Genomic DNA, 13,129 nt, shown 5'->3' on the forward strand with positions numbered 1-13,129 from the left:
GATATGGAGAATGGATGGAAGAGCAGGCGCTTGGCGAGAGGGGAGGGAGGAGGATCAGAGGCCATGGGGAAGGGCGGAGGGAGCCTAGGAGAGGCCATGGGGGAGGGGAGGGGCGGAGAGGCCATTGGGGAGGAGAGGCCGGGGTGGGGGCCCCTGCACACCGTGAAGAGGCGCCTGAGGGCAGCTCGGCCTCCTGTTGGGGGGCAGGAGGGAAGCGTCAGGGTCGGCTCTGGCGGGAAGGCCCAGGCAGTGCAGAATCATGGAGCTCAGGGGCCCTGCTGGGGTCTGCTCAGGAGCCTAGGGGCCTTGGAGAGGTCTCAGGAGATGGGCAGGGGGAGATGGGGCTGGAAAGGGGACATGTGGACAGAATGGGGTCGGAATCGGAGTCTGCCGGGCAGGAGTCTCTGGGAAGGTGGGCATCTCAAGCCCTGGAGAAGCTTCCAGTCCGCGGAAAGGGGAGAGGACTGGAGCTCCTGGGTGTCTGGGGTGGGACATGGATGGGGTCACATTTTTCTCTGTTGAGAATAGCACGCGCGAGGCGTGGGCTCGGGCTCTGAAGGTTTGCAGGGTGGGGAAGGGAGGCCGGTGAAGCTCTGAAACCATCCCCGAGGGGACTCTGAGTGACCACTTTCTGGTCAATCCGCAGGGAGAGCTGAGGACGAGGCAGAGGCCCCACAGGTGAGGGCCAGGTGAAAAGCCCTACAGCTGCTGCATCGCCGAACCTCGTGGCCAGGCAGGGAAGGGGTAGGCAGAGGGGGGGCGCCATGGGTCCCCCAATTCTCTGGGCATTCAGCAGAAAAACCGTCAGGGCTCAGCCAGGGAAGCTGAACTAGAAGTTTCTAACCTGTGCAAGCAGAGCCACACAGATTAAGAGGACTCTGGGAGGTCCCAGGGCTCAGGGAGGAGCTGCGGGAAGTGCAGGCTTGGGAAAGGGGTCTCCGCCTGGAGTTCAGGCCTCATCCCAGTAATGGTCACAGCCCCCAGATGACCAAGTGCCCCAGTACCCAGGCAGGCAGGTCCACAGTGCAGCAAAGAGGGATGTGCCTCTTGGGCAAAGTCTGGCAGAGGCTGGGGGGTGGGTACCCGCCCAGTACCTGTGCTGGAAGGTCACCTAGAAGGGGTCCCCAGGCCATGGCCAGGGCTGCAGTGTCCCCAAGGTTAGAGCTGGTCAGTGCAGCACCCGGCATCCCCCTCAAAACACAGCACTGACAGCAGCAGCAGATCGTTGAGCTGTGAGGCAGGACATCCCACCTGGGGAGGAGCCCCTTCCTCGGGCTCACGTTCTCAGGAGATCACAGTGCAGTGTCAGCCAGGGCTGCAGTCTCATCTGAAAGCTTCCCTGTAGCCTCTGCATCCAAGCTCATGCACATGGCTGGCGACTGGACCCAGTTCCCCCCGGTCGCTGAACTAAGGGCCTGAGTTCTTTGATGGTTGTTGGCCTAAGGCCACCCCAGCTCCGTGCAGGCGAGGGCAGGGGCCTCTCCACCAGGCACCCTGAGGAGTGTTCACGCCCCGCAGGGAGAGGTCGGAGGGCTGGGGAAGGGCAGAGGACACATCAGGTTTTTCATTTTATTGCCTTTTTTTTTTTAACAGGAAGATCTGAAGCCAACTACATTCAGCAAGTTTTCTCAAGAACAAAGTAAGAAAGATAAACTAGAACAGCCCTGCTTGGCTTATCCCGGCCTCACCTTAACCCTCCCTTCCCTGCTGTCTTTCTGTGGCTCCCCTCTGCCAGGTGCCCCCTGAACTTTAAGATTCCAGGATGGTTTGAGAACAACTTCGATTTTTCTGTTTTCGCATTTATGAAGGCTACTGTGCTCTCACCAGTGAATTTAATTACAAGGTTTTTAGAAACAGCTACAAAAATTGCAACTCAGATGCATCAGTGAATCAGTCCTATTCCCTGTCTGCTAAAGGATGTCTTTTCATTACCATCATCTGCTGTACGGCTTTTCTGACAGTTCATATAATTCAAGATAATTGAAGCCAATTTTGCAAACAAAACGACAGGAACCACTACATGAAACAGCACATTAAATCTCTGATTCATAACAATGGCACTATTTCCTTAGTGGTTTTAAAATTCTCTTGGCTGGGCGTAGTGGCTCACACCTGTAATCCCAGCACTTTGGGAGGCTGGGGTGGGCAGATTGTTTGAGCTCAGGGGTTCAAGACCAGCCTGGGCAACAACGTGAGACCCTGTGTCTACAAAAAAATACGAAAATTAGCTGGGCTTGGTGGCGCATGCCTGTAGTCCCAGCTACTTGGGAGACTGAGGTGTGTCAATTGAGAAAAATGACAAGGCAAGTCTCAATCATTTTAGGAGGTTTATTTGCCAAAGTTAAGGACGACCACCTGGGAGACAGCTGTACCTTTCTCTGAAGATGATTTTGAGGGCTCCAAATTTAAAGGGGAAAGGGTGAGATAATGACAAGTACACAATTTTCATGTAAGAGGCGGGTAGAGAAAAATAGTCATGCCTTTGGCTCATCGAATCTGCATTATTTTTATACAAGATGACTTAGACAAATGGGGCAGGGGAACAATCAGGTATGCATTTGTGTCTGGTGGGCAGGGGTTGACTGCACCTGTAAAGATGAGCTATCAATTTGCATTGCCATGGTGAAATCTTAACAGAAACACCTTAAAGATCTCAGAGCTCACTAGGAATTTCCTTGTGGGCAAAATATAGGGGAGGTGTGTAGCTTTTCATCTTGCAGCATCTTATTTAGGGGCAGAAAGGGGAGGCAGGTTTGCACGACCCAGTTCCCAGCTTGACTTTTCACTTGGCTTGAGTTTGGGGGCCCAAGATTTATTCTCCCTTCACAGGTGGGAGGATGGTGTAAGCCTGCGAGGCAGGGTTGCAGGGAGCCGAGATCATGCCACTGCACTTCAGCCTGGGTGATAAAGTAAGATCCTGTCTCAAATAAAAGAAAACAAAACAAAAAAACCTCTCTCTGGAAGAGAAAGGAGGGACTGTGAAAGCAACCGAGGGAACAGGCAGCTTTCATTACCAGCAGCATGGGATTCTCGCCCAAGGCGGGGAAAACACAGGAGTGAAATGACAGCTATAGAAGTACACTCCACAGGCTGCATAAAAAGGACAAAAACAGTAATATACACACCAACAAGGAACGGCATTGGCATGCTTCGCCTCCTGTGGGCAGCCTGGGGATGAGGTCATTTTCCAAAACAGGGAGCTGGTCAGCATTTTCCATGCCCAGGGCAAGTTCCCCTTGATGGACAGCGCCTAATGACTGGCGCCGAGTCAGTCTAGGAGCAGAAAGACTAGCAATCCTGGAGGAGGAGCCACGTCAGCGTGACTCACTCAAGCAACGGCAAATTCTCACAGCAACAACATGAAACGCCCACCAGGGTGATGGAACCTGCACGGTGCGTGCACTGCGCACCCTCCTGGTTAACAGCCCCACGGCCCGAGAGCTGTTCTTTGCATAAATTTCTTCTGTTAAAGCAGCTCGTGTGGCTTCTCCACCCTGGTGGAGCCTACACACGTGCCTGTCTTGGAGGCGAGGAGTGAGTGAGTTCTCACCAGCATTTGACGCTGACCTTCCGGAAACATGGTGTCCCTTAGAGCCTGCAGCCTGCCAGGACAGAGCCACCCTCTGGTCCTCCTGTTGGAATTTCGGTGTTCTTGTCTTTCAGGCGACATCTGCCAAGCACAGGTTGTGTAAGGAAACCCGTTCTGTCGTGTCTGCCGGGGCCCAGGGCGGCTGCTGTGCAGGAACCAGCTTTTGGGGCCCGCGGAGCGATGACTCAGTCTGGGGTCTCGGCTACTCTCCGGCCTGGGGCGCTGGCATTTCCCTGGGGCCCATGGGGCAAGTGCCTCTCTTTTCCCCATGAGGCCTCAGCCAAGAGGAGGTTCGGGAGGAAAGGAAAACACAGGTGGGGAGAGAGAAGGGCGGCCCGAGAGGTACCGCGCCATTAGTGCTGATGGGGAGAGGTGGCTCCAGCCCGGCACTGCTGTCCTTCCGAGGCGTGTTTCCTTTTTATTCGGAGGAAGAGAAGCAGAGGAACACGTCATGGAGGCGGACCGAGTGGAAGGAGCCAGGGATGGCGACAAGCAGAAGGAAGTGTGTTTTGTCCCCATCCAGGGAAGCTTTTGTTTCCTGAGACTTCCTTCCGCACGTCTGGTGGCTGCCCTGGACGTTCGTGGACTTTTGTTTTCACTCAGATTTTGTGGTTCACGTGACACAAAGCATGAGGACGTCACTGGGCGAGAGGGCCAGGTCACCCCACTGCCGAGGGGCACGCCCCAGCTGTGTGCACCGCTAGAGTGGGCTTGTCCAGTCCTCAAACACAGGGACAGGATGTGCCCATCTCATGTAAGACGTCAATAATAGTAGAAATTTCTGCATTATCCTCACCATTTTCCCGTAGAAATGCAGAGTAGAACTCTGCATTATCCTCACCATTTTCCTGTAAGCATAAAACTTCTAGAAATTTTTTATGAGCACACTAATTCCTCACTTAAGGTCGTCATTAGGTTCTTGGAAACGGCAACTTTAAGCAAAAGGACAGACAGCAAGTCCTCAAATAACATTCTTTCCTTCAACATCATTTCATCCTAAGGAGAAAAAATGGATTTTGTTACATGTCCTGATTCATTTCCAAGAACCAGGTGGGCATGGAATTGACCAAAGGTGGAAGGGAGCAGGTGTGCGGCTCCGTCCTGGCTGTGCGGCTCCGTCCTGGCTGTGCGGCTCCGCCTGTGGACTGATGCGGATGGACAGTCAGGAACTCTTTCAGGAGAATGTGGGTGGCCTGCCAATGGGACCTATTCCAGAGGTCTGAGAAGAAACTGTTGTTTAACCTAGAATCCTGCTAAGAATCAAACTAGCTTTGACATGAAAAGGAAAAAGAATGAGGACTCTGAACAGGGAGAGACTTAGAACAATTCTTACCCACTCATAGTTTAGGAAATAATCTTACAGCATGTGCTCCACCAGGGTCACCAACTGTCCCAATTTGCTTGGGACTGAGAGTTTGTTTGTTTGTTTTGAGACAGAGCCTCTCTCTGTTACCCAGGCTAGAGTGCAATGGCGTGATTTTGGCTCACTACAACCTCCACCTTCCGGGTCCAAGCGATTCTCCTGTCTCAGCCTCCCTGAGTAGCAGGGATTACAGGCACCCACCACCATGCTGGCTAATTTTTCAATATTTAGTTGAGATGGGGTTTCACCATGTTGGCCAGGCTGGTCTCGAACTCCTGACCTCAGGTAATCCACCTGACTCAGCCTCCCAAAGTGCTGGGATTACAGGCATGAGCCACCGTGCCCAGCCTACTGAGGGGATTTTATGGACATGGAACTTTTAATGCTAACACTAGGACAGTCTCTGTCAGACTGAGATGATGGTCACTCTTTGGCCAAATACCTCCACCACTGCCCTGCAACATCCATAATAGCAACAGTTTGAGTAAAGACACAAGTACCACTTGCGGTCCAAATACTTGAGTGTGTAAACGGTGCATTGGGTGCTCACAGCAGTACCCAGAATCTCCAACTAGCTCCTCGTGAGCTGTGTGGGGCATGCAGGGAAGGAGGCAAAGCTTCCTGCCTGTCTGGGGAGGCTGTGGGCTCCACCTCTGCAGAATTTGGTAGGAGACCAGTGTTCACGCAGTTGTAGTAATGCACGTGTAGTTTAGGGTTTCTTTGGGACTCAACTATGGACAAAGCACAGAACTCAGTTGTCTCTGTAGAAAAGGGTGGCCTGTCACCCGGTACCAGGTGAGGGGAGTGTGGCAGTGGCAAGAGCACCTGGTGGTGGCCGAGAGGAGGCACGGAGGAGAGTCAGGGTACGGTGCCCTCATGGAGTGAGTGCGGAAGACAAAACAACAGACGCGGTTGTAATGACATTACTTTATTTGGGGTTAAATTAGGGTGCACATCACAGAAAATCCTCAAACCACAGGGAATGAAATGGAAGTTGTTTCTCTCTCTTGTAAAACAAGTCTGAAAGCTGCAGTGTCATCAGATCCACGGCCCTGCATCTCTGCCACACCCCACCATGCACCTCCAGTCCTCCCGGCCTGTGGCTTCCAGAGGTCCAGGAACTCGGGAGAGACAAAGACACTGGGATCTTCTGCCATGGAAGCAGAGAGGGATGCTGGGGAAACACATGGGCACTCGCTGCCACAAGTGCCTCCTGGAAGAGCAAAACCCAGTGCCATGACTGCCTCCCTCCGGCAGCACCAGCACGAGTGAGCCAGATCCCCATCTTTGATCATCAAGCCTGAGAGGTAATATCTGAGGTCGACAGATCAAGAACTAGAGATAAAAGCAAACCAGGCTGATGGTAAAGAGGAGGAATGACTGCAAGATGCCTCTGAAAAGTGGGGCTGTGGGGAGTCTCCTCTTGGTTTCTGGTTGCACATATGAATTTGTTGAAAACTGAATATATTAAGATGTGAGCTTAGGAGTTGGCAGCCTGTGGCATGGGGAGGTGTGGGAAGTAGACAGTCTCAGGCCAGGGTGGGCTGGAAAGTGGTGCCAGCTCGAGAACAGTAGGGTAACATCTACCCCCAGTGACGACATTCAAACCTTCATCCAGCATCCACTTCCAGGGGACATTTTCACAGAAATATTTATGAGAGCACACAAAATATACAAAGGATGACAAGGGTTGAACATTGTTATGACAAAACATGGGAAGCAACTTAAATGCCATCCGTGGGAAACGGTCTAGTGGTGGAGCTGCGGGGCTGTGGGATACTGTGGGCAGGTGAGAAATGGAGAGGCGTCTCCAAGCATCAGCGGGATAAGACGGCTCTATCTGCATTTTCAAAGGAGAAAAAGAACAAGCCCCAGGCTGTGCATTTACACAGGGACATAAGGGCATCCATCTGTAATGCGTCTGTCACCCCACACCAGGAGGGGTTAGCTGTGCATGGGGAGAGGGTGAAGAAGGGCTTTCGCCTGGTGCTAGACTGCCTGGGTTCAAATCCTGCTCCTACTTAGTGCTGTGCAATTTGGGCAAAATACCTAAACCTCTCTGTGCTTTCCTTTCCACCTCTCTAAAGCGGGGTCTGTGACAATGCCCACTCCTCATTCATAAGATGGTGGTGAGGATTAAATGAGCTGATGCCCTCACAAGGTGTTTGTCCACCAGTGATAGGGTTTGGCTGTGTCCCCACCCAAATCCCATCTTGAATTGTAATCCTCATAATCCCCACGTGTCGAGGGAGGGACCCCGTGGGAGGTGATCAGATCAGGGGGATGGTTTCCCCCATGCTGTCCTCATGATAATGAGTGAGTTCTCGTGAGTTCTCATGAGATCTGACGGTTTTATAAGGCAGTTTCCTGCTCTTACACACTCTCTTTGCCTGCCGCCATATAAGACATGCCTTTTCCCTTTCCACCATGATTGTAAGTTTCCTGAGGCCTCCCCAGTCATACAGAACTGTGAATCAATTAAACCTCTTTCCTTTATAAATTGCTCAGTCTGAGGTAGTTCTTTATAGCAGTATGAGAATGAACTAACACAGTGAATTGGTACTGCGGAGAGCAGAGTACTGCTATAAAGATACCTGAAATGTGGAAGCAACTTTGGAACTGGGTAACAGACAGAGATTGGAACAGTTTGGAGGGCTCAGAAAAAAGACAGGAAGATGTGGGGAAGTCTGGAACATCCTAAAGACTTGTTGAATGGTTTTGACCAAAATGCTGATAGTGATGTGGACAATAAAGTCCAGGCTGCGGTGGTCTCCGATGGAGACGAGGAACTTCTTGGGACCTGGAGTAAAGGTCACTCTTGCTATGCTTTAGCAGAGACTGGTGGCATTTTAGCACCTGCCCTGAGATCTGTGGAACTTTGAACGTGAGAGAGATGACCTGAAATTGGAACACATGTTTACAAAAAAGCAGGGCATTAACATTTGGAAAATTTGCAGCCTGACAATATGGTAGAAAAGAAAAACCCATTTTCTGAGGAGAAATTCAAGCTGGCTGCAGAAGTTTGCATAAGTAATAAGGAGCCAAATGTTAATCACCAAAACAATGGGGAACATGTCTCCAGGGCATGTCAGAGGACTTTGCAGCAGCCCCTCTTATAACAGGCCTAGGAGGGAAAAATAGTTTCATGGGCCGAGTCTAGGGCCCTACTGCTCTGTGCAGCCTCTGGACTCTGGACCGGATGCCTTCTGTCCTAGCTGCTGCCACTCCGACTCCAGTCGTGGCTAAAAGGGGCCACATACAGCTCAGGCTGTTGCTTCAGCAGGTGCAAGCCCCAAGCCTGCACAGAATTCAAGAATTGAGGTTTGGGAACCTCTGCCTAGATTTCAGAAGAAGTATGGAAACAGCTGGATGTCTAGGCAAAAGTTTGCTGCAGGGATGGAGCCCTCATGGAGAACCTGTTAGGGCAGTGAGGAAGGGAAATGTGGGGCTGGATCCCCCATAACAGAGTCCCCACTGGGTCACTGCCTAGTGGAGCTGTGAGAAGAGGGCCACCATCCTCCAGATCCCAGAATGGTAGTCCCACTGACAGCTTGCACTGTGGCCTGGAAAAGCTGCAGACACTCAATGCCTGCGCAAAAAAGCAGCCAGGAGGGGGGCTGTACCTTACAAAGCCACAGGGGTGGAGCTGCCCAAGACCATGGGAACCCACCTCTTTCATAAGTGTGACCTGGATGTAAGACATGGAGTCAAAGGAGATCATTTGGGAGCTTTAAGATTTAATGATTGGTCCACTGGATTTTGGACTTACATGGGGTGTGTAACCCCTTTGTTTTGGCCAATTTCTCCCATTTGAAATGGAATCATTTACCCAATGCCTGTACCCCCATTGTGTCTTGGAAGTAACTAACTTGGTTTTGATTTTACAGTCTCATAGGTGGAAGGGACTTGCCTTGTCTCAGATGAGACTTTGGACTTGGACTTTTGAGTTAAGACTTTGGGGGACAGTTGGAAGGGCATTGTTGTGTTTTGAAATTGGAGGACATGAGATTGGGGAGAGGCCAGGGGCAGAATGATAATGGTTTGGCTGTTTTTCCACCCAAATCTCATCTTGAATTGTAATCCCTATAATCCCCATATGTCGAGGGAGGGACATGTTGGGAGGTGATTGGATCATGGGGGTGCTCCCCCATGTTGCTCTCATAGTAATGAGTTCTCACAAGATCTAATGGTTTTACAAGGCAGTTTTCCCTGCTCTTGCTCGCCCTTTCTTGCCTGCTGCCCTGTAAGATGTGCCTCTTCCCTTTCTGCCATAATGGTAAGTTCCTTGAGGCCTCCCCAGCCATGTGGAACCATGAGTCAATTAAACCTCTTTTCTTTATAAATTACCCAGTCTCGGGTAGTATCTTCACAGCAGTGTGAGAACGGACCAATACAATCAGCTTCTATGTTGTTGGCAGTTTTACCATGAGCATGGATTCCTATATTCCTTCTGAAATTTTCTTTAAAAGTGTAAGCTTGTATAGAAAGTATATTTGACACTCACAATCCTTCCCAGCCATAAAAGACAGTGGGGTGTGAGTGTGTGGGGTGGGATGCAGCAATGGCAGGCCAGTAACAACAGCAGTGTGTGCCGGGAACAGCTGAGCAGCAGGGCAGGTCAGGGCTAACCCGGTTAACTCAATGCAGGCTCCCTACACCGAGTGATTTGGATTGCAAATAAATATTATTTGTTTCTGTTTTAATGTGTAAATAGAGCACCTGAATTACCCAGTAATGTAACTCTGAAAATTTTAAAATTTCGACCTGACTTTATGCTTGGGAGAAACAGTCTGGGAGCTGAGGACCACTCACACCACAGGGGTTGCAGCAGAAGGAAGGGCAGGCACGGACCTCCTAGGGCCCCACTGAACAATGGGGCTCTGGCCACAGCACTGCCCAGTGACGAAAGCAGGAGAGAAGTTTTGACAAGCATTGCTCAGAGCATTATTGGATCCCAATGCTTTCTATCAAAGATGAACTTCGTCAAAAGTATTTTATCTTCCTATCATTATATGGAGTACTCCACATTAAAGAAAAAGGCCAGGTATGTGATATTCCCGCTGCTATGGCCACCTGGAGTGGAGAGGCTGCCCACCAGGCCTTCGTGTGTGAAGGGTGACCTCAGGTCACAGCAGGAAATGGGAGTGGGCCTGCAGGGTTAGACTGGATCTGGAAGCACGGGCATGAGCTCAGGGTTTCCAATACGTAAAAGTAGGCATAATAATGAATGTAAATGTGCAGACACAAACATTCACACACACAGTGGGGCACATGGAGATGTGCCTTCCAGAACATTCCTTCTGGAGGTGCAGACCTTGACCCTGACTCAGAGAAAACACCAGAGAAACCCAAGCTGCTACCTTGACCGAGGAACTGGCGGCCTGTGCCAGGGTCGGAAAGGTTAAAAGCGCCTGGGGAGCGTCCCAGCGGCAGGAGACCGAAGAGACCTGACCATGGTGCTCCCTGCCTTCTGAACCAGGTTCTTTCTTTGATTTTGATTTTTATTAACTTTTATTTTAGGTTCAGGGGTGCATGTGCAGGTTTGTTATGTAGGTTAACTCATGCCACAGGGGTTTGTTGTATATGTTATTTCATCACCCAGGTATTACGTGTAGTACCCAATAGTTCTCTTTTCTGCTTCTCTCCCTCCTCCCACCCTCCTTCCTCAATTAGACCGCAGTGCCTGTTCTTCCCTTCCTTGTGTTCATGAGTTCTCATCATTTAGCTCCCACTTACAAGTGAGAACTTGTGGTATTTGGTTTTCTGTTCCTGCGTTCGTTTGCCAAGGATAATGGCCTCCAGCTCCATCCGTGTCCCCACAAAGACATAATCTTGTTCTTTTTTATGGCTGCAATAATGTCCTTTACAGTGAACCAGATTCTTCACTGTAGGGGACATTATTGTGACACCTGGAGACATGTGACTAAAGCCTGAGGGTGGGTGGGGTGGTGGTCAGCACAGCTGTCATGCATGGTGGCCGGGGGTGACCGTGGAGGAGTGTGTCCTTGTTTCTCAGAATCACACACCAAAGTTTTGTGGCATGATAGGGCAGGAACTTCAGATAGTTTGGAATAGAAAAATGTATAAAGCCAGATCAAAGTAAATAAACCAGAAGCTGATCAATGAAAAGGGGAAATTTATATATAGTGTTATCAGAAATCAGTAGAGAATGGATTAAATATCATGACTTAGCATTGGGGGAAATAAGTTTTAAATCACCACCTCACACCATGCTCCAAGGTATATTCCACATGGAATAAACAAATGATTGTCACAAGCTAGACCAAGGGCTAATGTTCTTCCACATATAAAGAATACTTTAAAAGTGAATCAGAAAGCCTATCAAATCCCAATGGCATTTTTGCAGAAATAGAAAAATCCGTCCTAAAATTCATATGAAATCTCAAGAGGCATTGAATTGCCAAAACAATCTTGAAGAAGAACCAAGTTGGAGGCCTCACACTTTCGGACTTCAAAACATATTACAAAGCTAAAGTAATTTTTAAAATATGGTATTGGCATAAAGATATGCCTATAGATTAATGGAATAAAATACACAGCCCAGAAATAAACTCTTGCATATATGGACAAACGATTTTCAACAAGGGTGCCAAGATCATTCAGTGAGGGAAAAGACAGTCTTGCCATCAAGTGATGCTGAGAAAATTGGACATTCACGTGCAAAAGAATGAAGGTGGACCCTTACCTTCCACCACATATAAATATTACTTAATATTAATTACCATATATAGATACACTTAATTATAGTTTTAGCTCTTATTAAATATTATTTTGTAAGATTAGCTCTTACTAAATGTAAGACTAAAACTATAAAACTCTTAGAAGCAAACACACGGCAACAACTTCATGACATTGCAGTTGTCAGTAATTTACTGAATATGACACTGAAAGCACAGGCAACAGAGGAAATAAGACATAAATTTGACCACATCAAAATTTAAGCCTGTGCAACAAGGGACACAGCCATCAAAGGCAACCCGTGGGATGCAAGAAAATATGTGCAAATCAGATACCTGATAAAGGGTTGATATCCAGAATATGTAAAGAACTCCCACAACTCAACAACAACAACAAAACATTTAAAAATGGGCAAAGGAATTAAATAGACATTTCTTCAAGGAAGATCTACAAATGGCCAATAAGCACATGAAAAGATACTCAACATCACTAATCATCAGGGAAATGCAAATCAAAACCACTGTGAGACACCATCTCACACCCACTAGGATGCCTACTGCAAAAGATGATTCGAGTTGAAGGACAGATATTTTCTCTCACCACAATGAATTAAACTAGAAATAAGTAACAAAAAGACACTCGGACAATCCTCATGTATGGCAAGTAAGATATACACATCTAAATAACCCCTGAGCCACAGAAGATAACATGGTGGAAACTTAAAAGTATTTTGGACTAAATGATAATAAAAGTACTACATTTCAGTAGCTTTTAGGTTATAGCTAAAGCCTTGCATGAAGAGAAGTATGAATTTAGAAACATATATTATGGGGGAAAAAAGCCAAAATAAGTTGAGTATGCATTTTAAGAAGTTAGAAAAACAGCAGCATTTTAAACCCAAAGAAACTATAAAAATAAAAGAAGAAATTAATGAAATAGGAAATAAGTGTATAATAGAGAAGATCAATAAAACCATTACTTGGTTCTTTGAAATGACTAAAAAAATTAAACATCCATTGGTGAGACTGATCAAAGAAAAGAGGGAAGATATAAAAATTTCAAGACTGTAAAAGGTCATATAGAATCTTTCTTATTAAAATGATAAGAGGATATTATAAGCAACTTTTTAATCAATAAACTTGAAATTTTAGATAAAATAGACAAATTCCTTTAAGAAGTGCAAATTTTCAAAATATACACAAGAAAGAAATCTGTATAGTCCTAATTCTAAATTTATTGTCTGAAGGTGCAATTTAAAATCTTCCCACAAATAGCTCTTTAATCCCAAATGAATTCACCTGTAAATTCTTATAAACATCTAACAATGAAATGGCAGTCAAACACAAATTCTTACAGAGAATAAGTAAAGAAGGAGCACTCCATATTTATTTTATGACACCAAAACAGCATTGATGCCAAAACCTGACATTTCAGGAGAGGAAAACTGCAAGCCAACTGTGTTAGGTCAGTTTTGCATG

The 13,129-nt window shown here is 47.8% G+C and overlaps 1 protein-coding gene and 1 long non-coding RNA gene across 2 annotated transcripts; both read left to right on the top strand.

The window, feature by feature from the left end:
- Positions 1–545: 545 nt before the first annotated feature.
- On the top strand, positions 546–2,055 carry LOC134732532 (uncharacterized). The gene is made up of 3 exons (XR_010115843.1): positions 546–678; positions 1,594–1,639; positions 1,736–2,055. It is a non-coding gene; the product is annotated as an uncharacterized lncRNA (long non-coding RNA).
- Positions 2,056–3,787: 1,732 nt separating this feature from the next.
- On the top strand, positions 3,788–4,446 carry LOC129464067 (putative uncharacterized protein encoded by LINC00346). The gene is given in 2 exon segments (XM_055244947.2): positions 3,788–4,280; positions 4,283–4,446. Coding segments are annotated over 2 exon segments (552 nt in total). The 5' UTR covers positions 3,788–3,857; the 3' UTR covers positions 4,412–4,446.
- The last annotated feature ends 8,683 nt before the right edge of the window (positions 4,447–13,129 follow it).

This window comes from Symphalangus syndactylus, chromosome 15 (assembly GCF_028878055.3).
Source record: "Symphalangus syndactylus isolate Jambi chromosome 15, NHGRI_mSymSyn1-v2.1_pri, whole genome shotgun sequence".
NCBI lineage: Eukaryota > Metazoa > Chordata > Mammalia > Primates > Hylobatidae > Symphalangus > Symphalangus syndactylus.